The sequence below is a fragment of the Saccoglossus kowalevskii genome, chromosome 14 (assembly GCF_978046115.1).
Source record: "Saccoglossus kowalevskii chromosome 14, keSacKowa6.1, whole genome shotgun sequence".
Lineage (NCBI taxonomy): Eukaryota > Metazoa > Hemichordata > Enteropneusta > Harrimaniidae > Saccoglossus > Saccoglossus kowalevskii.
In genome coordinates, this window is record NC_140654.1 from 6,442,679 (window position 1) to 6,464,005 (window position 21,327).

Genomic DNA, 21,327 nt, shown 5'->3' on the forward strand with positions numbered 1-21,327 from the left:
ATTATTGTCTACTACAAAGGTAGGGCTACAAAATGCACTATTAAAATTACCTTCATACATATACAGTTAGTTGGGGGCTACAAGTCAACACATCAAAAACAAAAATTGTCATATTCAGGAAAAACTGGTGTAAAATATTATCACAAAAATTCACCTATGGAAAAGAAGAAATAGAAGTCAAAGAACAATACACGTACCTAGGAGTAATTTTTAAGTCAAATAGTAATATTGTAACTATAGCTGATAGACTAGCAGATAAGGCATACAAAGCACAATGTATACAATCACAACTATATTTACATAATACAAATAATATTAATATTAAATTAAACCTGTTAAATATGACCCAATTACCAATCCTAACATATGCAGGAGAAATTTGGGGTGTCCTTCTCAAACCTACTACATGGGATAAAACAGAAACTGAAAAGTATCACATCCGTTTCTGCAGACAAATTTTAAATTTAAATAATAAGACAAACAAAATAGCCTGTAGGATGGAAATGGGACGGGAACCCCTTATCTCCAAAATATACTGCCAAGCAGTTAGGTATTATAAACACCTAATAACTCTTGACTACAACAACTTGGCCTACTATGCACTGAAAGAAATGAAGAAAAATAATTACCCGGGGTCATGGTTGAAGTCATTAGAAGACAACTTAGAAATATATACTAAATGTAATATAGATGATATAACAATACAAGAAGTGATAATTTCAATTAGAGAATATTACACTAACACATGGAACAATGACAATAAAAGAGATGATGCAAAACTGCGCACTTACAGTACATACAAAACCACACTAGACATGGAACATTACATAAAACACATAGATAACAGACATTACATCAAAATACTAGCACAATTTAGAACAAGTAGTCACAAACTAGCTGTAGAAACAGGAAGGTACACAAAACCAAAAACACTGATAAAAGACAGATTATGCACCCACTGTAAAGAGATAGAAGATGAATTACATCATTTACTAGAATGTAAACTGTACACAGAACACAGAGATGACATATATAATATTCTTAAAGAAATTAACAGTGATTACCAAAACTTGAACAAAAAAGAACAATTTAAACTTGTACTACAGTCACCAAATACAAACCATCTTATCACTCTCTGCAAATATTTAGTTAAATCTAAACAAGACTAATTCTTTTATTTTGTCATGTTCTTTTATATTTTTTACATATTCTATGCTACATACAGTGATACTTACATATCACAGTATTTTAATATTTCTTATATTATTAATATTTGTCTGTAGTATTCTTGTCGTTCACTAATGTTGAATTCCTTTTAAATCAATTTTTATATTTCATGTACTTTTATTATTTACTTTATTAATCTGAAAACCTTAAAGGAAATGTTAACTCTTTCTTTATGGTATTAATAAAGCATTATTCTATTCTATTCTAATCAGTGTAGTATATCACGTTGTAAGATAGTGCTTTTTATTGACGTAACCATGGAAACAGACTATTTCAGTTATTACGTACAATACTGATATAAATTCCATAATCAGATGTATTTATTTATTTATTCATTGAAAACGTTAACCTAAAAAATTGTGTAATTAAAATCATTTACAGTATATGTGGATCAGTGGGTTGCCTTGGCAACAGTGGCTACTTGTCAACCTGTCTTTTTGACTTGTACTTTACACTTCAGGCAGGTACAACATTATACTTTTCAGGTTAGATTTCTATAAACCTGTCCGCTTTTTATTGAAAATACCCCCCCCCCCCATAGAATGTTTCTTTGTGATTAAGACTTATTTTCAAACTTCATTAAAAATAAAAAGTTGAATTAGAAAAAAATGACAATATGGGAAATATCATTTTCTTCCTTTGAAGCAATTGATGACCCCAAAGTGAGTGCATGGGAAGTAAATCCACTCATTATGTTTAACTTGCAATTATTTGGTGGTTAGCAAGTTTTCATCAATGATCAAAATTATCGGTATTCAAATGTGATACAAATTAATAAAATAATTGTTCACAATTGGACAACAAAAATCTTGAGAAATAAAATATTGTCTGTGCTTAAGTAATCCAGATGATCACATGGTATTCAGTGTGTACAGGTACAAACTGTATATAAGTGATAGTATTTACATACAATCAATCAAATCTTACAGTCAATGGGCGCATGCCATCAATGGGATATAACATATAGCTATACAATTGTCAGCAACAGGGTCAACTTGAAATGTAGGTGGTGATTTGTATTATTTAACTGGAAAAGTAGACAGACAAATACTTATTAATGTATTAATTTCCCATCCTTTCTGTTTCTTAGAGGATATATAATAATAGTTTTTATTTCGAGAACCAGCTCATAACAGAAGGTTGAAAATTACTAAAAACACAATAGCAAAACAGAAATTAGAAATAAGGTGCCTTATAAATATCAGAAAAGTCTGATATACTCGGTGATAGCAAGGCTGTGGATAATACAGCCTATAATGTCACTCAGATCAACACGTGAACCACTCGATAACTTTTTAACGTTGTCTTTTCTTATCTGCCTTAGCGTTACATTGCATTTATAGTGGCTTTAAAGGTCATTCATCTACTGAATTTTTCGATAATCTCGAAAAATTACATTAGATTTTTCCATGGAATTAATTTACGGTAATAACCAGAAAAAAATAATTACATTGTCTATTATAAATTAACAAATAAACTAAGCTTCCAATAAGAATAAATATAGTTAGCATTTACAGGCCATAATTTTATTCAAAATGCTGTTCAAGAGCCATGTATCTGGTATACATTGACTGATTGCAATCGAACTTTACAACTACATGACATGAAAAGAAAAAAAATAGAAACTTCCCTTCTTTGAAAGAAAATACTTACTTAATCTCATGTAATTTGTTTCATGTTCTTATTCAAAATGGCTGACTCATTTCAGTTCACTATTTAACTTACAGGGACTACGTCATGACATGACTTGTTTTCTTCTAATTTAGAATTACTCTATTATTGCCTTATATCGTTTTATCTTTTTTTTTTTACCTTTTACTTCGCAATTGATGTAACTTTTATCTTTTTTTGAGACCTTACTGCTATGCTTTCCTAAGTCAGTGTTGTGTCAATAAATATTATTGGTTTGTGAAATGAAAGCCCTGATTAGGAGAAGTTTGAATCAGTTTTGAGTGGTTGTTGTTCATCTAGTCACAATATTCCAATAGAAAATCACCATGGAGACCTCCTGTGGAAATCAATATTGACACGATATACATAATAACTGTTACTGGTAGTACATGATTATTTGACTAAATTCCACCAAATTGAAAGTTTACTCAAACTAGGGTTGAAACATTTGTAGTGGCATTCAATGAGTAATTTGTGACTAAATGTAAATATCACTCATTTATAAAGCAACGGAATTGTGAACTCGTGTTGAACTTTGAACTTCCACTGACAATGACATGTGTTGTCATAGCCGGTTACGGTTTCAATTGATTTGAAAGCTCTCTGTTGCTAAGAATGTGTATACTTAGCAACATGGCTCACCAAACTGGGAATCAATTTTTCAGTGTGATATATTAAACAGGTGCAGATTTCCTATTTTAGGATGGCTTCAGGTAAGTACAATGATTAATATATAGTCTTCATAAACTAAAGAATTTTTTTTTATCAAAACCAAAGCAATGAGAATTTAAAAATACTTAAATGTGCAAAATGATTTTTTTTCCCTAAAATCGGATTCAAGACTTTTTACAAACGAATAGATTATGTTCATTTGGTTCTAGCTGAATAATGGACTTAGAGAAAATGTACACAAATTTAGCGGTAGTTATCATGAGAAATTTGACATCTCATTGCATTTATAGATGAACATATAATAATAGAAACCACTTTTTACTGCATAGTGTTATTGCAGGTTATTTTCATTTGATCCAATTTTGTAAATCATTCACGGGAAATAATAATTTATTGTATAATAGGTCAACAATCATGTATAAAAAAAATTAACATTTTTTTCAGTGGGTTTTCTGTGACCTCTGGATTCTTCTTATAAATTGTTATATTTTGTGTGTTTGATAATTTTCCTAAAAAACAGAAATACAGTAAGCTAACGAATTTACTCGTACATGTGGTATTGACTAAATGCTAAAAAAAATTGAACTGATTTTAACACTAAATATATTCCCTGCAAATGTAGAAATGTACAAAACCCAAAAGAAACATTTAACATTGTAATTTTGCAGCATTCACATTGTCTGACATAATTTGTGAATATTTGTCAAAATCTACCTTTGAAAGGTTTAAAAAAATGATACTAGAATTATATAAAATTGTTCACATAAGAATAGGCGTAAGTTTCTTTTCTGAGTGTCTTATCGCTGCACCTTGTGCATATATGAGATAGTTGTTATTTAATGACCAGATTCGTAATTATGCTTATTTCAATTGGAATTATTTCATTGTTTACTGCATGCAATTATCATTATGAATTATGTTTTATCTGTATGAATCATCGTTGATAATATTTGTTATACGTTTCTATTCTATTGTCAAAGTTGCTAGCGTAGTGTATTTCTACCATCATAGCAATTATGTTACGATACGATAGAAACTATCATCGTCCGGCTATTTTAAGCCAATTCCAAATATGGAGTGTTAGCCAGAGCGAGACATTATGCAACAGCCAATCAGAAGTTTAGGCTAGACGTTTTGAATTCGCTGGTTCGGTTGTTTTTTACTCTGTCCATGTTTGAGTTGTGCTGTGCAGCCATTTTTACTGTTGGAATAAAAGGGTATTCTCTGTTTTGAATACTGATATGGTTACATTTGCGTAGTGTTTATCATCTACCGAATACAGTATTGGTTGATAGTTATAAAGATTCCTGATTCAGTAGCATACCCCGCTACATGTCTATTTCAATGCTGTTGGTTACCATGGTTACAAGCTTATTGACAAGTGTGACCTACATTAATGTAGAATACTTAATTTTTTGTATTTTCACTGAAGGAATGTTTCAGTGAAAATAAAATCCAGCATATATTCCGTTTTTCCTATATTTTAAATTCAACTTGTCAAAAAAATCAGTGAAAATAAATTCCATACAAAACGCCCAAAAAGTCTATTCAGCGAAAATTAATTATTGTTTTTACCTCAGGTGATTAGATTGAGTCATAGTTTGGAATTTTCGGCATGAATGAAATGGGTTCTAAAACCTCAGTCAGGTGTATTTTAAAGGCTGTGCTACATCAAGTTTTCTTTGTTGGTCATTGTTTGAATTATTGGTTTAACCTTATAAGTGACCCATTTGGTTTTATACTGTTGTCATGGTAACTCATGTCAACAAACAGTAACATGATAAGTGTGACTGATTGAATGGAGGAAGGTGACCTTGCTTTTGTGTTCTCAAAGACGGAGCTATGTCACGATGATCCCCCGAACCTTGCCAGGACCAGTCACAAACAAGAATACACAAGGAATTTTTGGATTAACACCCTCTGTTTTCTCCCACGCTAAAGAAAATATCTTTCATCTTCTACTGACTTTAATACTTTTCCAGTCCGTCAATACATGTATATTGTGTTCAATATACCATTCTGTAAATGTCAGACTAAAATGCAATTGCTGATTGTTGAATCTGTCATTTATTTAATATTTTTTAATATTAACAATTGAAGGTCATAGTGACCTGCATAATTTTCATATCCAAATGTATTTTTTATCAAAGTTGCATTATCTTGATTGCAAAATAAGTGTATGATTCAATAAAATGAATAAAAAAACACACTTAGTACATATATGTATGTATCACCTAATTAACCATTTGTACAGGTGATTGGAAGGACACAAACTTGCATTTATTAATTCGTCAAATAAAAACTGAATATTTTCTGCCATACATATTGTTTTTGCTTCCATGTAATTCATTACATCTGTCGTTACATTGTAATTACATTCTACAAAACTTAGACTTCATTAGAATAATTAATTGAAAAGGCTTACATGTACCCAGTATTTTTTTTGATTGGTTATATTCGGTGATCATTGTCCTGAAATAGAAAACACTAATCCAAATAACAAGATGTTTTGGACAATGTCTCTTCATCAGTAATATATGAAAAAGCACAAAGCACTGTACAACCATTAATTTCTACTCACATTTAATTTCACTATTTTGAGCACAAACTTGGCAGACAATGAGTTCTATTTCACATGTTCATATGGGTTTAATTTGACAGATTTACTTCTCAGTGAAAAATTGTGAAATTAAAATTCAGTGAATAGTCAATGCATTTACAGAAGTTGCTATACTGTATACTATAACTAGTAGTAAGTTTACTATGTGGAAAAACATGTATTTTCTCATTTACTTGTATACAATTAGTGTACGGTGAATAAATGTCAAGCAAAAGTAATGTAATGCAGTGGCATATATGATTTGTTTTTTTGTTTTTTCAGAATACAAAGTTGGACAGAGGATTTTAGTGTTAGCTGATGGCAAGAACTGGGTACTTGGTGATGTCTTGGAAGTTGGTAAAAATTATGCTTTTAAGGTAAACTGGGAAGGGATCATTTGGTATCATTAACACATTGTTTACAAAAAGGCTCAAAATGTTATAATCTTGTTATTTCTGAGAGTATATCAATTGTTCTAATCTGATAGGAAATGCCATTTACCATTTCAGATTGAACTCTAATTTATATCTGCTGTGTGAGCCTAGAAGTGACTAAACCCATGATCTCCCTGGTTTGAGTCATTCTAGCACCGGTATGTTATTCACTGTGCCTTGGCAAGGCTTATACTAATTAGGCTTATGTACACATGTATGTTTCAGGTCCATTATGATGGATGGGATGCTGCCTATGATGAAGTGAAGAAATTAGAAGATTGTACTTTGGGAGGAGCAAAAATTGCTGATCCCTCCAAGGTATAAATCCTCGGGGGCGGAGCTACGTCACAGACGTTCTACATTGCTAAGACGCGCACCACTGTACCACGTATTTCTATGGGCTTTGTGCGCGCTGCTGTGGAACGCCGGTGGAGCCGGTGAAAACTCGAGAAAACAACAGAAACTCAACTTTGAATCCTGAACAACCAAATTCATATATGTTACACACGTAGGGCTAATCTTGTTACACTGTTCAGGGGACTCTCAACAACCATTGCAAAGTACCGTTTTCTGCGAGTTTTTGGTCTTTGTTTTCACCGCGAGGGTTGCCAGGCGGTAGAAAATGCCCGGATGTCCGCCCCCAAGGATATAATTATTATACATCTGTCACCGTAACGCCATAGGTTACAGCGTGCTGTAATTTTGCGGTATTTTCCGTGGTATTTTCATCCACTCATATAAGGAATTGTGAATTCCAAATTACACGTGTAAGCATCCTCTAATAATAAAAACAAAGAAAGATGTATAATAATAAGGTTATTTTGAGGATATATGTACCTCAAAATATGCACTCAGACAGTACGTTGTTGCATCAACCTCCTCTGCGCGCCGGTTGATACTCCAGCTGTACTGTCTTTGTGCATACTTTGAGGTATCCTCATAACAACATTATAATAATATTGAGTGGAGCTCAATAGCAATTGTTCAGTTATTGAATGACATGCGTAAGTTGTATCTGACTTTATGATACGTCAACCACACCTTGAGATTGTATACGAGCCAGGTTATTGTGTCATAAGTGTGTACACATGTAATGTCCATTATTCGCATAACATTTACCGTTAGTGGGTGACTTTACACTGCATATTCAACTTATGAATATTTATGACAACGGTTTGAATTCAACATGGTTTTTGAACTGACCACTGACATTGAATCTTTGGTAGGTCAAAGGTCAAGACAGTTTTTCTAAAATTTTTGTAGATTTTTTTTTTAATAATTGGCATAATTTCTCCATTAGCTATGATCATGATTTTGGGAAATATATGAAAAAATATATGAAAAAATTATTTGAGTTTTAATTTTTGACAAAATTGACATTGGTGGTCAAGAGGTTGGTAACCTAAGAAATAACTGAACTCAAGTCTTTTTTTAAATGTATATGGACATATAAAAACTTGTTTGGCAGTCCTGGTATTTTTTTAGCAGTCCTGATTAAACATGTAATTATTACTATATTTCTTATAGGTTACTGTTGGAACCAATTTGAAAGTGTCATGGCTTGGAATGTGGTATGATGCAACAGTGTTAGAGGTTGTCATCCACAGGGTAAAAGTAACTTTTGATAACTGTCCTGCAACGTTCACAGGTGCATGGGTGGGAGATAATCAAGTCAAACCAGCACCGGACACGTCGCAATCTAAAGGTGAGAAATTAAATTAAAATGGTTCAAGCACAATATTGCAACAATATTGTATAGCGTTTATTTATTGGAACGCACGCATACACACAGTGATTATAACAACAAATAAGGACATTCTGGGTATGTATATTTCTGATGAGTGTCATCTCACTGTAGTTAAACAGTGTAGCTTTATAAGAGCTGGATAGTCTATGTGCAAACAACATAAATACTAAAGTGATCATAGCTGTAATGAACGTGAAGATAAAATTAAAAATTAAAAAATTAAACTATAAAAGTACTCACATATTAACACTCTCAATGCCAAAGTCAAGTTTTTGATGAACACCTGCCAAAAAAGTCACAGAAGAGGTAAAAAGCTGTTCCTGGTGAAAAGTTACCCCAACTTCGATGTCAAATTTCTCTGTAATGAAAAAAAGATGTTAAAACAACAAATGCTATAACTTTGTGCCCACACTCAAGCTGAGTAGAATGAGCCTTGTCTGAGGTTTTTATTCCTAGATTTGTAAGAGGAAATACATTTACCACCTAACTGGGGTGAAGGTGTAACTTGCCTGCCAAGTTTGAGCAAAATCGGCTCAGCCAAAAAAATCACAGAACAATTAATACATGAAGACACTGAAAATCACACACACACAAAAGTGATTTTAAGGGCAATCATAGCGAAGAAGATCTTCAATATTTATTTTGTAATAATTTTGCTCAAATAGGTAGAAGAAATAATAAAATAAATAAGTCTGCTAAATGCTTTCATCCATGTTTGCGTCGCAATCTGTATCTCAGATATGCTATGGCCAATCACATTCAAGCTTGAAACATACATCATGCATCTTGCAACACTTTTGCACTTCCATTTGATCTTTTTGCGATCTGATTTAAGAAGGATGAATGGTGGCAAAAAATTCATCATATCAAGCATTTCTGTATTCCAGAACCGGATATCTGTCATGCAATGACAGATTTTGTTTAAACTCAGTACAAACATCAAACATTATGGGACTGTCCTTGATGTACATCATTGTGCAGATCAGATTCAAAATGGCTGACTGGTGGCCATTTTGTTTTATCAAATACTATTCAGACACAATATCTCTGACATGCCGTCACTGAATATATACATGTCTCACAGATGCACATTTATTCATTTAGTGTTCGATTTAAAATGGCCTTATGGTTGCCATTTTGTTTTAATGAATGCAGCCTGCATGGAGCTATATCTCTGATTGTCGCTCAAACTTCATATATTTCTTAAACTTGATAACTCATGGAGATTATGGAATGCAATTACTTGATGTTTAGAAAGATTTTCAGTTTGGTTATTAACTTTTTCAGTTGCCTTCTATCAGGAATTATATTGATTCTATATGCCAGACTCATAAAATTTCACTCAAGGTCTGTTTTTTTTATTACTAGTATTTCCGAAATTAGTGATTGATGGCTTAGTTTATAGGCTAAAACAATAGTACCGGTATTGCAGTTATTGAATGCCATTTCATTACAACAAAAGCATGTGTTTGTTGAACATGCTAAAAAAAAGATTTTTACATCAAAACTCTAGTGACCTTTTGGAAATTTCATCTGCCACCAAGACATGTACAGTGGTGTAAAAGTATGAATGGTTTGCAAAAAAAGTAAAACACAAATACACTACTGTGATGTCAAAAAGACATAAAGTTGCAAGCCCGCTTGTAGGGATACAAGTTTCCATAATATTAACACACATTATAAACTTACTATTGATTTATTTTCAGACGGTGATTATTCAGTGGGACAGAAAGTATCTATCTTTCGAAGCAAGCGATGGATTCCGTCAACAGTCGTAGAAATAGGCTCACCATTTATATATGAAGTAAATATTACCGTAATACGTCATTGACCTGCATTTTTTTAAAACTTTCTTCATATTTTTCAAGCCATGTAATAATGTGCCAATAAGTGACTCCATTGTACAAACTATTCAACCTTTTAATTAATTTTAAGAATTTTTTGTCATGTGACGCAGTCCGAAAACGGGGACTTATGTTTTGACCTCCGTGCGTGCGTGCGTCTGTGCGTGCGTCCGGACCTGTATCTTAGAAATGCCTGGACCAATCACAATCAAACTTCACACATACATTATACATGATATTATACATATGCACGTCAATTTGTTTCTTGATCTGATTCAAGATAGCCGAATAGCGGCCATTTTTGTGCTAAAAATCCTAAAAATCAAGCATTTCTCGGCTGTTTACAGATGGATTTTGTTCAAACTTGGTATATACATTAGACATTATGGGACCTTGATGCAAATAATTTTGTTTTTCAGATAAGATTGAAAAATGGCCGACTGGCGGCCATTTTGTTTTAATGAATGTGGTTCTCGTGCCATATCTATGACTTGCTTTCACTGATTATGTTCAAATTTTAAATATTCATTATACATCATGTCATAGATAGACAGATTTATTGGTTTGACGATCCTATTCAAAATGGCCAAATGGTGGCCTTTTTTGTGCTAAACAATCATCAAATATCAAGCATTTATGGATGGATTTTGTTCAAACTTAGTACATACATTAGACATTACAGGTGTCTGATGCATATCATTTATTTTTCAGATCGGATTCAAAATGGCTGTCTGGCGGCCATTTTGTTTTAATGAATGGGCTTCTAGAGCCATATCTCTTAAATGCTTTGACTGATTATATTCAAATTTTATATATTCGTTATACATCATGTTATATATATACATGTATTCAAAATGGCTGATTTTGAATGCTGTTCCAGAGCAATATCTCTCAATATGGACAAGTACTTTTTTGACGATCAGATACAAATGTCAATCATTTTAATGTTAAAAAATCATATTCCTGACATGGTTATATTCCAGCTATATTACTATAAACAAAACTATATATCTTAAATTTGATAACTAACGGGGACTGTGCCATGCATGGCTTGTAAATATTTGTTATTATTTGGAACACTAGGTAACCTATGATGGCTGGGGTGATCAGTACGATGAATGCGTTAGTCCAGAGAAATGTAAATTACGAAATGGACAAAGAATTGGTTCGGATCCAAAAGTGGTATGTATAGATATTTTGCTTAACAAGTAATATATAGTAACTTTTTTTCCAGATTGGATTCAAAATGGCCAACTGGTGATGTGTTGAAAAATTTCGTTTTAATATCCATATTTCTGACATTCCTTGACTTTTCATGTACATCATGTCACACATATGCACATGCATTTATTTTACAGTCCATTTCAAGATGGCCAAATGGGAGTCATTTTAATGGTTAAAAATCATCAAAATTAAGCATTTCTGCCACTTCAGAATTGGATTTCTGTTGTGTATAGATGGAGTTTGTGAAACTTGATACATACATTGTGCATTATGGAATCTTATTGCATATGACATTTGTTTTTTAGTTTGCTTTAAAAAGGGCCGATTGGTGGCCATTTTGTTTTTATGTATACTATGCTAGAACCACATTGAAGACACCAAAAAATCATGAATAAACTAGATCCTGTTTTTATGATGTCTAACATTTGAGTGTCAGTAATAATAGATACTAATCACATGCTGTGAAACATGTTGAAAAAGCGGCATGCAATTTTAGCGAATTTTGGTAAAATGATGTAATAGCGAAATGTTGATTTAGCGAATCTCTCTTGTCATTGTTGATTTCTTTGTTTGGTGGCCATTTTGAATTGATAATAAAGTCATTAGCGACATCTTAAATAAGCGAATCAGTTCTCTCGAAAAAGACATGTTTTACAGTATATCTTGTATTGACCTTAATATAACACGAAAGAAATTTAACACCACTCAACTGATGTAATCTGCCATCATATAAACTGCGCCAACTTCATTTGACATTTGAATAGGGTTGCTTTTTTTAGATCATTGATCATTGCTGTTTTCTTTCATACCTAATCTACCCTTTAGAATGTATGGTGTTTTCAAACAAGGACTGTGTTTATCTTTGATTTGATCAATGGCTTGTTTTCATGAAATAATTATATTTCAACCTGTCTTCTTATGGAAATTTTTGCATTCTTCAACAAAATATTTTGACAAAAAAGTCCTAAATTGATTACTTTTGTTATGTTTTTGAGGAAAAAAAGATTCTCTCACATCACTCTTGACTTATTAAGCTTGTATTGGCTATTGTGTTGGTTGTTTTTAAGGCACTCGTATTGCCAATCAATGGAATATATTTTTGAAACCGAATTATTTTTTCGGTAGTGAAGCAAAAGAAAATGATGCAGCTGGGGGTAAAACTGTATTTTCTACCAACTGTCTACTGTGTGTTTTTGCAGTACCCAGGTCTAGATTTGTAATATGTGGCGATAGAGAGTTTGTCGTTTGTGCACCACATCTACACTCCAAATCCAAATACAATACATCCCTGATATAGTCAATTTCAATACTAAAAACTGCCTTGTCAATTAATTAAAAGCATTTGTATAAATGTATGACCATATAAATAGTGTTTATTTCATTTTGTTCATTGCTGAATATTTTGTTTTTTGTTGTTGTCATGCACTCATGATCAATTATAATGATAATTGTAAAAAATACAATATAAGTGAAACAAATTATTATTATTAAATCAATAATTATATTTCTGAATGAAAAGAATATTTTTTTTGCTCTTATTTATTAAGTTGCTAAACCCTAACAGACATTTATCTCTTAGTTACAAACACTATAACACTGTTACCATGGATACAAGTTCTTAAAATCAAGTTTTATCGACATGTATTTCTGACTCCTATTTGCTTATACAGATCAAGAAAGGCTGTCAATTAAACATACTTTGGGCAGATGGTAACTGGTATGCAGCGACTGTTTTGAATGTGGGTGATGGTGTAGCTAAAGTGCACTGTGATGGAATGCCACCTGAGTTAGATGGCTGGGTCTTTGCTACCCAAATCAAACCCCTGGAAGGCGTTGCTGGTGCCAAGTCGAACGTAGCCAAGTCTCAGGATATACCAGATCAACCCAGAGGAAAATTCAAGAAAATTGAACATAAGAAAGTTGTAACTGGAGTTGAGAAATTTGATGAGACTGGTGAGAAAATAATTTGTATCAAAATACTTCCATATAGGCGTAACGTAACGTAATTCTCTCTATTTTGAAAACAACTTTCAGCAAGGGATGGTAGGATTGTTTTCTGTACTGTTTTATTTAAAGCGCTACAGTCATCTCGTCACCCATAGTGATGCATACAGGGTATACCTAAAATTTGAACATACGTTGCTTGGCGACTGTAACGTTTTATTATACTGTAGAATACTTTATTTTCGCTTGAAATTAATTTTCGCTATTATTGCTGAAGGAATAATTCATTGAAAATAAAATCCAGCGAGTATTCATTTTTTTCTATACTTTACATTCAACTCATCAAAAATAAGTGAAAATAAATTTCATACAAAACACCCAAAAGTCTATTCAGCAAAAATTAATTCCAACTAAAATAAAGTATTTTACAGTACTACCTGAATAAACCATTCTTAGGCTTAGGTTTAGTGGAATTTTACCAAAACCTGGTTCTGAAATGGCGGATTGATGCATTTGGAGTGAGTAGTCAGCCAGGTCACATTGTCTGACATTTTCAATACCAGTGTAGTTGAAGTCATACGAATTGTCAAATGATCGTAACACAAACTTACATCTTTAGTGTTAATTTCGGAACGGTTTTGTCCTTGATTCGTAAATTGGTTAATACATGTTTTGTGTTTTTGAATACACTGAATCTCATACTCAAGCCTTTAAATCTGTTCTTTAGCAAAGTTCATGAACCAGACTGAGACCAGAATTATATAGTGCATGTTTTTGAAGTAAATGTTTTGCTTTTACAGACGCTGAGAGTAAATGGCAAGAAATGTTGAAATCAAAGCTTTTACCTCAGGGAACCATCAAAGAAATGGAAAGCAAAATAAAATCAAGTAAAAAACCAGCATGGTCAGGCAAACCTCTGCCATCTGATGAATATGAAGCGAGTATCGCCGCTACCGACGAGGATATGGAATATGCGGAAATGTTGGCCAAGATATTAGAAAAACGAGGAATAAAAGTCACTACTGATGTTGACAAGGTTCATGATTCTAGAGTGTTTGTAGTGATTTACAGTGACAGTACTGCCAGAGATGAGAACGTAGTGCGTCATTTGACAAGAGCCGCTGAGAGATTCAATAGTGGTGAAACTATCATCGTACCTGTCATCAGAAGTGGCTGTACACCCAGGGTGTTGGACAAAATACCTGATAACATCGCCTACTCATTGTCAAACACCAACTTCATTAATATGGCTTCCTTTCATGATCCTCTACAAAAAACATTGCAGACTCGTGTTAATGAATTAGCAGGTAAATAAAACTGATTAGATTTATTTAGTTCAAACTGAAAAATAATATCCATGTCACCTGATCCATACACCCATGTCACCTCATACGCCCATGTCACCTGATCCATACAACCCTGTCACCTGATTCGCACAACCCTGTCACCTGATTCGTACAACCCTGTCACCTGATCCATACACCCATGTCACCTGATCCATACACCCATGTCACCTGATCCATACGCCCATGTCACCTGATCCATACGCCCATGTTACCTGATCCATACGCCCATGTCACCTGATCCATACAACCCTGTCACCTGATTCGTACAACCCTGTCACCTGATTCGTACAACCCTGTCACCTGATCCATACACCCATGTCACCTGATCCATACACCCATGTCACCTGATCCATATGCCCATGTCACCTGATCCATTTGCCCATGTTACCTGATCCATACGCCCATGTCACCTGATCCATATACTTATGTCACCTGATCCATACAACCATGTCACATGATCCATATGCCCATGTCACCGTTGTGTCGTCACCGGAAGCGCTGTCCCAGCACAAACCTGTGTCATATGACGCCTTACTAGCCGATTTTGGCTAAAATTACGCTCCGCCGCCTCTTTACAACAGTGTTTATACGCGGAACTTGATATTGATTTTTACAATTTGGGTTGCCTTTGAATCACATATTTTAGTGAAACATTGTTTATAGAGTGAAATATTATTGTCATACATAATTCAATCTTTGAAACAACAGAAACTAACACATAATAACGATAATCAAATTTGTGTTTGAAGTTCGAAAGTAGTTGCGTTATTTCCGGTTTCAACTAGTTCGAAAATAGAACGTTCTTGAGCGCAATAAAATCACGCGTAGAACTCCATTCGAACCAGACTCTAGCAGCGTAAACTTATTGCAATTTGCGCAATTTGGGCCCAGTTTGTTCTTACAAGTTTTCTAAGTTTCATTTATCATTATTTAGTAAACAGGTCTCTGAAACGATTTAATATATCCGTAAAATACGTGGAAATCGATGATGGACTTCGAAACGTTCGAAATTTCGAACAAACTCCCGACACACCTTGCGCGATATGCATCAGATCGGTGTAGAAGACGCCGACCTGCAGCGTCAATGCCCATGTCACCTAATACATACACCCATGTCACCTGATCCATACGCTCATGTCACCTGATCCATACACCCATGTCACCTGATCGGTACGTGCATGTTACCTGATCCATACAACCCTGTCACCTGATTCATACATCCCTATCACCTGATCCATACACCCATGTCATCTTATCCATCTACCCATGTCACATGATCCATACAATCATGTCACCTGATCCATACACCCATGGCACCTGATCCATACAACCCTGTCACCTGATCTATACACCCATGTTATGTGTGATACATGCATAAAAAAAACAATTTCCACATCTGTTTAACTTTGACGAAATCATGTTCAGTGGCAATTAGTAACATTTCACACAATTATCTTGATAATTCTCAGATGTAATTCGTCATCATGCAAGAGAGGAAACTGACTGGAATTTAACTGGATTGTGGTGTTGTCAGGCCATTGTAACCGATGAGAGATCTGGTCAGTCACTGGTCAAAGACTTTTTTGTTTTACTTCAACAAGATGGCACCAAAGTAAGAGCTGCATGATAATAGTGAATTAATGTTGTTTCTGCCAATCACCAAATATGCAAATAGATACTCAACTGTTTTTGTGGCTATTGTTTTTTTGGGCAAATTTGTCAAATATGCTAATTTATTTATGATATTGATTATATCACATTTGGTGAATTTTAATTTTGAATATCATTTGACAAGTGGTTTTAAAAATGTTCCATTTAAGTTGCTGAAAGCAGTTCATAATAATTGCTGAATGTCTTGGAATACTGCTCTGCAAAAAATTGCTCGTTAATCTCTCCTCAATCCTCAAGAATTTCTATTGTTGTAATGGACTGAGACCTTATATTAAATTTTCTGACGATACAAATTACTAAGACTATTCTAATTATCTAAATTAGCCATGAGGTGAATTGGATAAAGATTGGCTGTGATTTGGAAAAATTCGTCTTCGCGAAACTAAAGCGGTTTACAGACGTTGTTCAGCATATACTTTTATTTGCTTTAGATAACTGGTAAAAGTACACATGAGTGGAAAATCTCAGGTGAAGTCAAAAACAGTATTGTAACTATCAAGTTTGAATATCGCGGTGAATGGACTCAGCACACAGAGGGAACATGGGAAGAAAAGGATTATATGATGGTTGGTGAAATCTCCGCTATTGTCACTAATCAAGGGTATCGTCTAGAGGGAAACTACGCACATAAAGCTGATGCAGGGAATAGTGAAGTGCCTGGAGTAGGTGAGTTGATTTACTAAAGACATTGTCTGGTTTTTTTGTGAAAATTCAGTAAAAAAAAAAAAATTCACAATACATAATTGAAATTATCATCAATGTTATGATTGGTTTATGTATAATGTTTGTTAGTTACATGATATTTAAAACTACATTTTAAAGAGAAGAAACAAATATTGAGGCAAAATATGTGAACATTTATGGGAAGTATTTCCCATTTTTGGAGGAGCCTAAAAGCAGAGCTAAAAGTATTATTATAACATCAAAGATTTATAATATAAGGGTACATGAATGCAAGTAGTGTGGTCTGGGAGGAAGATCTCGTGAGAATTGAAGTAGTCACATGAATTGTGAGATGACAAAATCACATCGCAAAAATTTCTAGAATTTTGTATTTATTGTGTATGAATTAGTCGGTGTTCATTTCAGGCTGGTTTTCTGGTATCTTTGCACATTTTCAAAATGTGTATCATCTACGTGTACCTTTGTGAATACAGATCGTGACAACCTCACAGTGACGAATGACACTCCGTTGGATATCACTGTACATAGCTGTCAAAATTGCATGCCTTATCTTAGTCTTTGATAAAACAATTGACATATTTCTGAACTCCATTACATTTTCCAAATTCAAGCTCAACTGTGTTCAAATGTTTATAAGTCTGTCCAGTCTATATTCATTAATGGAATTCAACACATACTCGCATTATTTTTAGTTTTAGCAAAATAACCATATACTGTGGAATACTTTATTTTCGCTGGAATTAATTTTCGCTGAAAAGGTTTTTTTGGCATTTTGTATGGAATTTATTTTCACTGATTTTTGATGAGTTTAACGTGAAATATAGAAAAAAAAGTATATTTGCTGGATTTTATTTTCATGGAAATCATTCTTTCAGCAAAAATAAATTCCAAGCGAAAATAAAGTATTCTACAGTTTACCATTTTGTATCCAGGGTACCAGAGATGTTCTCTGGTTGGTTTATTCAATGCAACTTTGGAACGCAATGGTTTGTCTGGTCTTTACCTATGTGATTTTGGTGATAATGACCCGAGTTATATTGGTATCGTTCATCTTGGAGGCAATGAAGTGATTTTAGATCTCCCCTGGGCTTACGGTGTCAGATTTAATGGTTTCTATGATACGATTACAAAAAACATCAACATCACTTCTCCACATCAGTTTTACTCATGGACAATTTATGGTGAGTATTACTATTATTTAAAGTGGGGGAGTCGTCACCTGCATATCCGTCAGATGGCCATAGCGTGTCATTGTTCACAAACAAGCGCCTACTTATGAGTCTTTGCGTTTTTAGTGTGGGTTGTTATTCTCGCTTGGGACTCAATTTCCGCGCCTGCACTGGTGACGATCGACCCTCTCGCTTTAAACGCATTAATAATTTATTGATATTTATTGTTGATCTTGGTGTAATGAAACGAACATGTACTTATTTACGTTCTGTTCTGCACAGTGATTGGTTGGTAGGTACTGGTTTGTTTGCACTTGAAGTTAAAATAAGGATGTTGTTCACTGCTTTTGTTATTAAATATATATATGTGTATTCCTGTGTTAATAAAACAACTTATGAGTCTATGTCATCATGTGACATTTGTTATCAGACATACATGCTGGTTAGCAAAAATGTAAACTTATGACTTACTTATGACTTACACTATTTACAAATCAAAGAAGTAAAAAACAATGTTTTCTACAAATTTTGTGTTTTCATTTGTTCATACATGTAAGTTACAAATGTACATCCCAATATTGAAATTAGTAATTTACTTTCATTTACTGTATGCTGTTTTTAAAATATATGTTATAATACCAGGATGTAATTTAAGATACCCGGTAATACAACAACTATGATAATTTCACCTACCTATCGTATTTGTGAAATTATGTTCTCATTGGTTGCTGGGTACCACGTGCAGTTCAGTTCAGTCGGAATTGTCCATGATCGTATATTTTCGCATTTCATTTACTTATGAGTGTCATTTGCTCACGGTGCACTAATCACATGCTTGGTTTCTTTTATTTTTATGCGTACTCCTGCAAGTTTATATATTTTTTTGACAGTTTGGGGTGTTAATTGCAGTACAGCACTGCCTGTTATTAAGTGAGGATTAACAGAACTTGGGCAGGGATATCATTTCTTTAATAATAGGCTCTAGTCCTTCTCAGAATCCAATATGACACTGGGGGGGGGGGGCATTATTGTTGTTATTAATCACCACTGTCCGAATTAAACAAATTTACTGTAAAATACTTTTATTTTTGCTTGGAATTTATTTTCACTGCATGAGGGGATGATTTTGCAATGCAAAATAAATCAAGCAAATATACTTTTTGTTTTATTATACATTCAACTCATCAAACATTACTCTGTAAAATCTGTATTAGAAGCCGCGGCTTCTATTAAAATGGTACAATGCAACAGAGGGGATGCGGCTTCTATTAGAGCATCTACACATATGAGAAATGGTGAATTTTAGATTCTCAATTATTCAAAAAGAATGGGTGCGACTTCTATTAGGGATGCGGCTTCTAATACAGATTTTACGGTAATAAAAATTCCATACAAAACACCAAAAAAGTCTTTTCAACGAAGATTAATATTATAGTATTTTACAGTTGTTAAATTTAGGAGCTTTTAGGTTAAAATGAATGTTATTGTGTATAGGGGTTTACATTACATAACGTGATAATGTTAAAACTGTGACATCATAAAAACCTCTAATTCTGATTGTGGTGATATTTAACATGCAATAATGGACATCACAGAATCCTTCATTTCTTAAATAAAATCTGAAAAGTTCCAGTCATTCCTCGAAAATTTTAATTGTTAATAGTAATTTTTTTGCAATGCAATGCAGTGGAAATGATACTGTAAAATGACTAATTTTCACTGGGTTTAAATTTCACTGATTTACCATTTCAGGCATATTCAGTGGGTTTTAAGTTCACGGTTTTGTCATTTAGGTAATGTGTTCTATGGTAAATTTTACATATTCACTGGGTTTTAAATTAGCGCATTTTCCAGTCAGCGAAATAAGCTAAATTAAAACCCAGTGAATAATTACCCCCTTTACAGTAGATAGAATCAGATAGCTCACCACAACAACATTGACACACTCTCCTCTCACTAATAGTTGTTTTTTTGGTTGCTCCATGTTACAGGTATTGTACAATGTGATGATAGTAAGAGCACTGTCATCAAGGGTCCATTTTCCTACGTGGATAGTTCTGGCGTTACCCAGCCAAGTATAGATGTAACTATGAAACGAGATGAGATACATCAGAAGTATGTGGCTTCTGCAAAGTCACATGGAGATGATGCAAATCTTATGAAAATGTACAAGATGCAACCGGAAAGGTACATGTACATAGTAGCTTTTATGGTACTCATCCATGCTTCAATCATATAGCATATTCAGGGTCCAGAATTACTAAATATTAATTGTCCAAGAAATACACCAAATTATCAATTTATTTGTTATGTGTTACCCATTTTTAGAATTAGAAGCCGATCTGGACTAGAAATAGTGAATAATATCTCTCTTGTAATGTACACCACAATACCTTTTTGCATGCATTTACCTAAATGTCAGGTGTATCTAGATGGTCATATATTAATGATCTAGTATACAATAAGTGCATTTTTTTGGTTTATTCGGTTTCTATTCAAGATGCACCTCAAATAGTACTCCATTTTATTAGTAAAACATGTATAATAATATGAGGTTATTACGAGGATACCTCAAAGTATGCACAATGAGCGGATTGACCGACAAGCAGCTGCGCGCAGCAGAGGAAGCTTAAGTGCATAGTCATTCCATATTTGGAATTCACATTTCCTAATATGGTAGGATGAAAATACCCCTCAAAATACTGCAAAATTACGGCACGCTGTGACCTGTAGCGTTACAGTGACAGATGTATAATAATAGGTTATATTGTATGTGCATATAATTGACATATTGACAGGGCACATGTGTAAGTCTAGTGAAAGAAGGTAAAGAAATTTTAATTTCCTGAATCATGCATTAGCCTCATTCAATATTGCTTTTTTTATTGTTGCCAAAGTACAATATTAAATATATAAATACAAAATATAACAATATATAATTATAGTATTAAAGGGCGACAGTCGTTGTGCCGCGTCCTGTTCGATATGGGACTCATAGCGACGTATACAACGCATGTAAAATACATTGTTTATTTACATGGAATTCGAACACGTGCTGCGGGACGAACATCACGCTTTAATAATTAAATAAATAA

General features: G+C 33.6%; 1 protein-coding gene across 1 annotated transcript in view; it reads left to right on the forward strand.

Annotated features, from left to right (window-relative positions):
• The first annotated feature begins 3,601 nt into the window (after positions 1 to 3,601).
• LOC100371929 (uncharacterized) overlaps positions 3,602 to 21,327 on the forward strand; it is a 39,386-nt gene continuing 21,660 nt past the window's right edge. Inside the window, exons 1-12 of the mRNA XM_085508248.1 lie at positions 3,602 to 3,611; positions 6,452 to 6,546; positions 6,829 to 6,921; positions 8,131 to 8,308; positions 10,057 to 10,154; positions 11,278 to 11,376; positions 13,089 to 13,371; positions 14,163 to 14,669; positions 16,178 to 16,320; positions 16,811 to 17,045; positions 17,996 to 18,244; positions 20,224 to 20,419. Of these exons, the coding sequence (XP_085364374.1) occupies positions 3,602 to 3,611; positions 6,452 to 6,546; positions 6,829 to 6,921; positions 8,131 to 8,308; positions 10,057 to 10,154; positions 11,278 to 11,376; positions 13,089 to 13,371; positions 14,163 to 14,669; positions 16,178 to 16,320; positions 16,811 to 17,045; positions 17,996 to 18,244; positions 20,224 to 20,419 (2,186 nt within the window). The remainder of the gene's footprint in view (positions 3,612 to 6,451; positions 6,547 to 6,828; positions 6,922 to 8,130; positions 8,309 to 10,056; positions 10,155 to 11,277; positions 11,377 to 13,088; positions 13,372 to 14,162; positions 14,670 to 16,177; positions 16,321 to 16,810; positions 17,046 to 17,995; positions 18,245 to 20,223; positions 20,420 to 21,327) is intronic.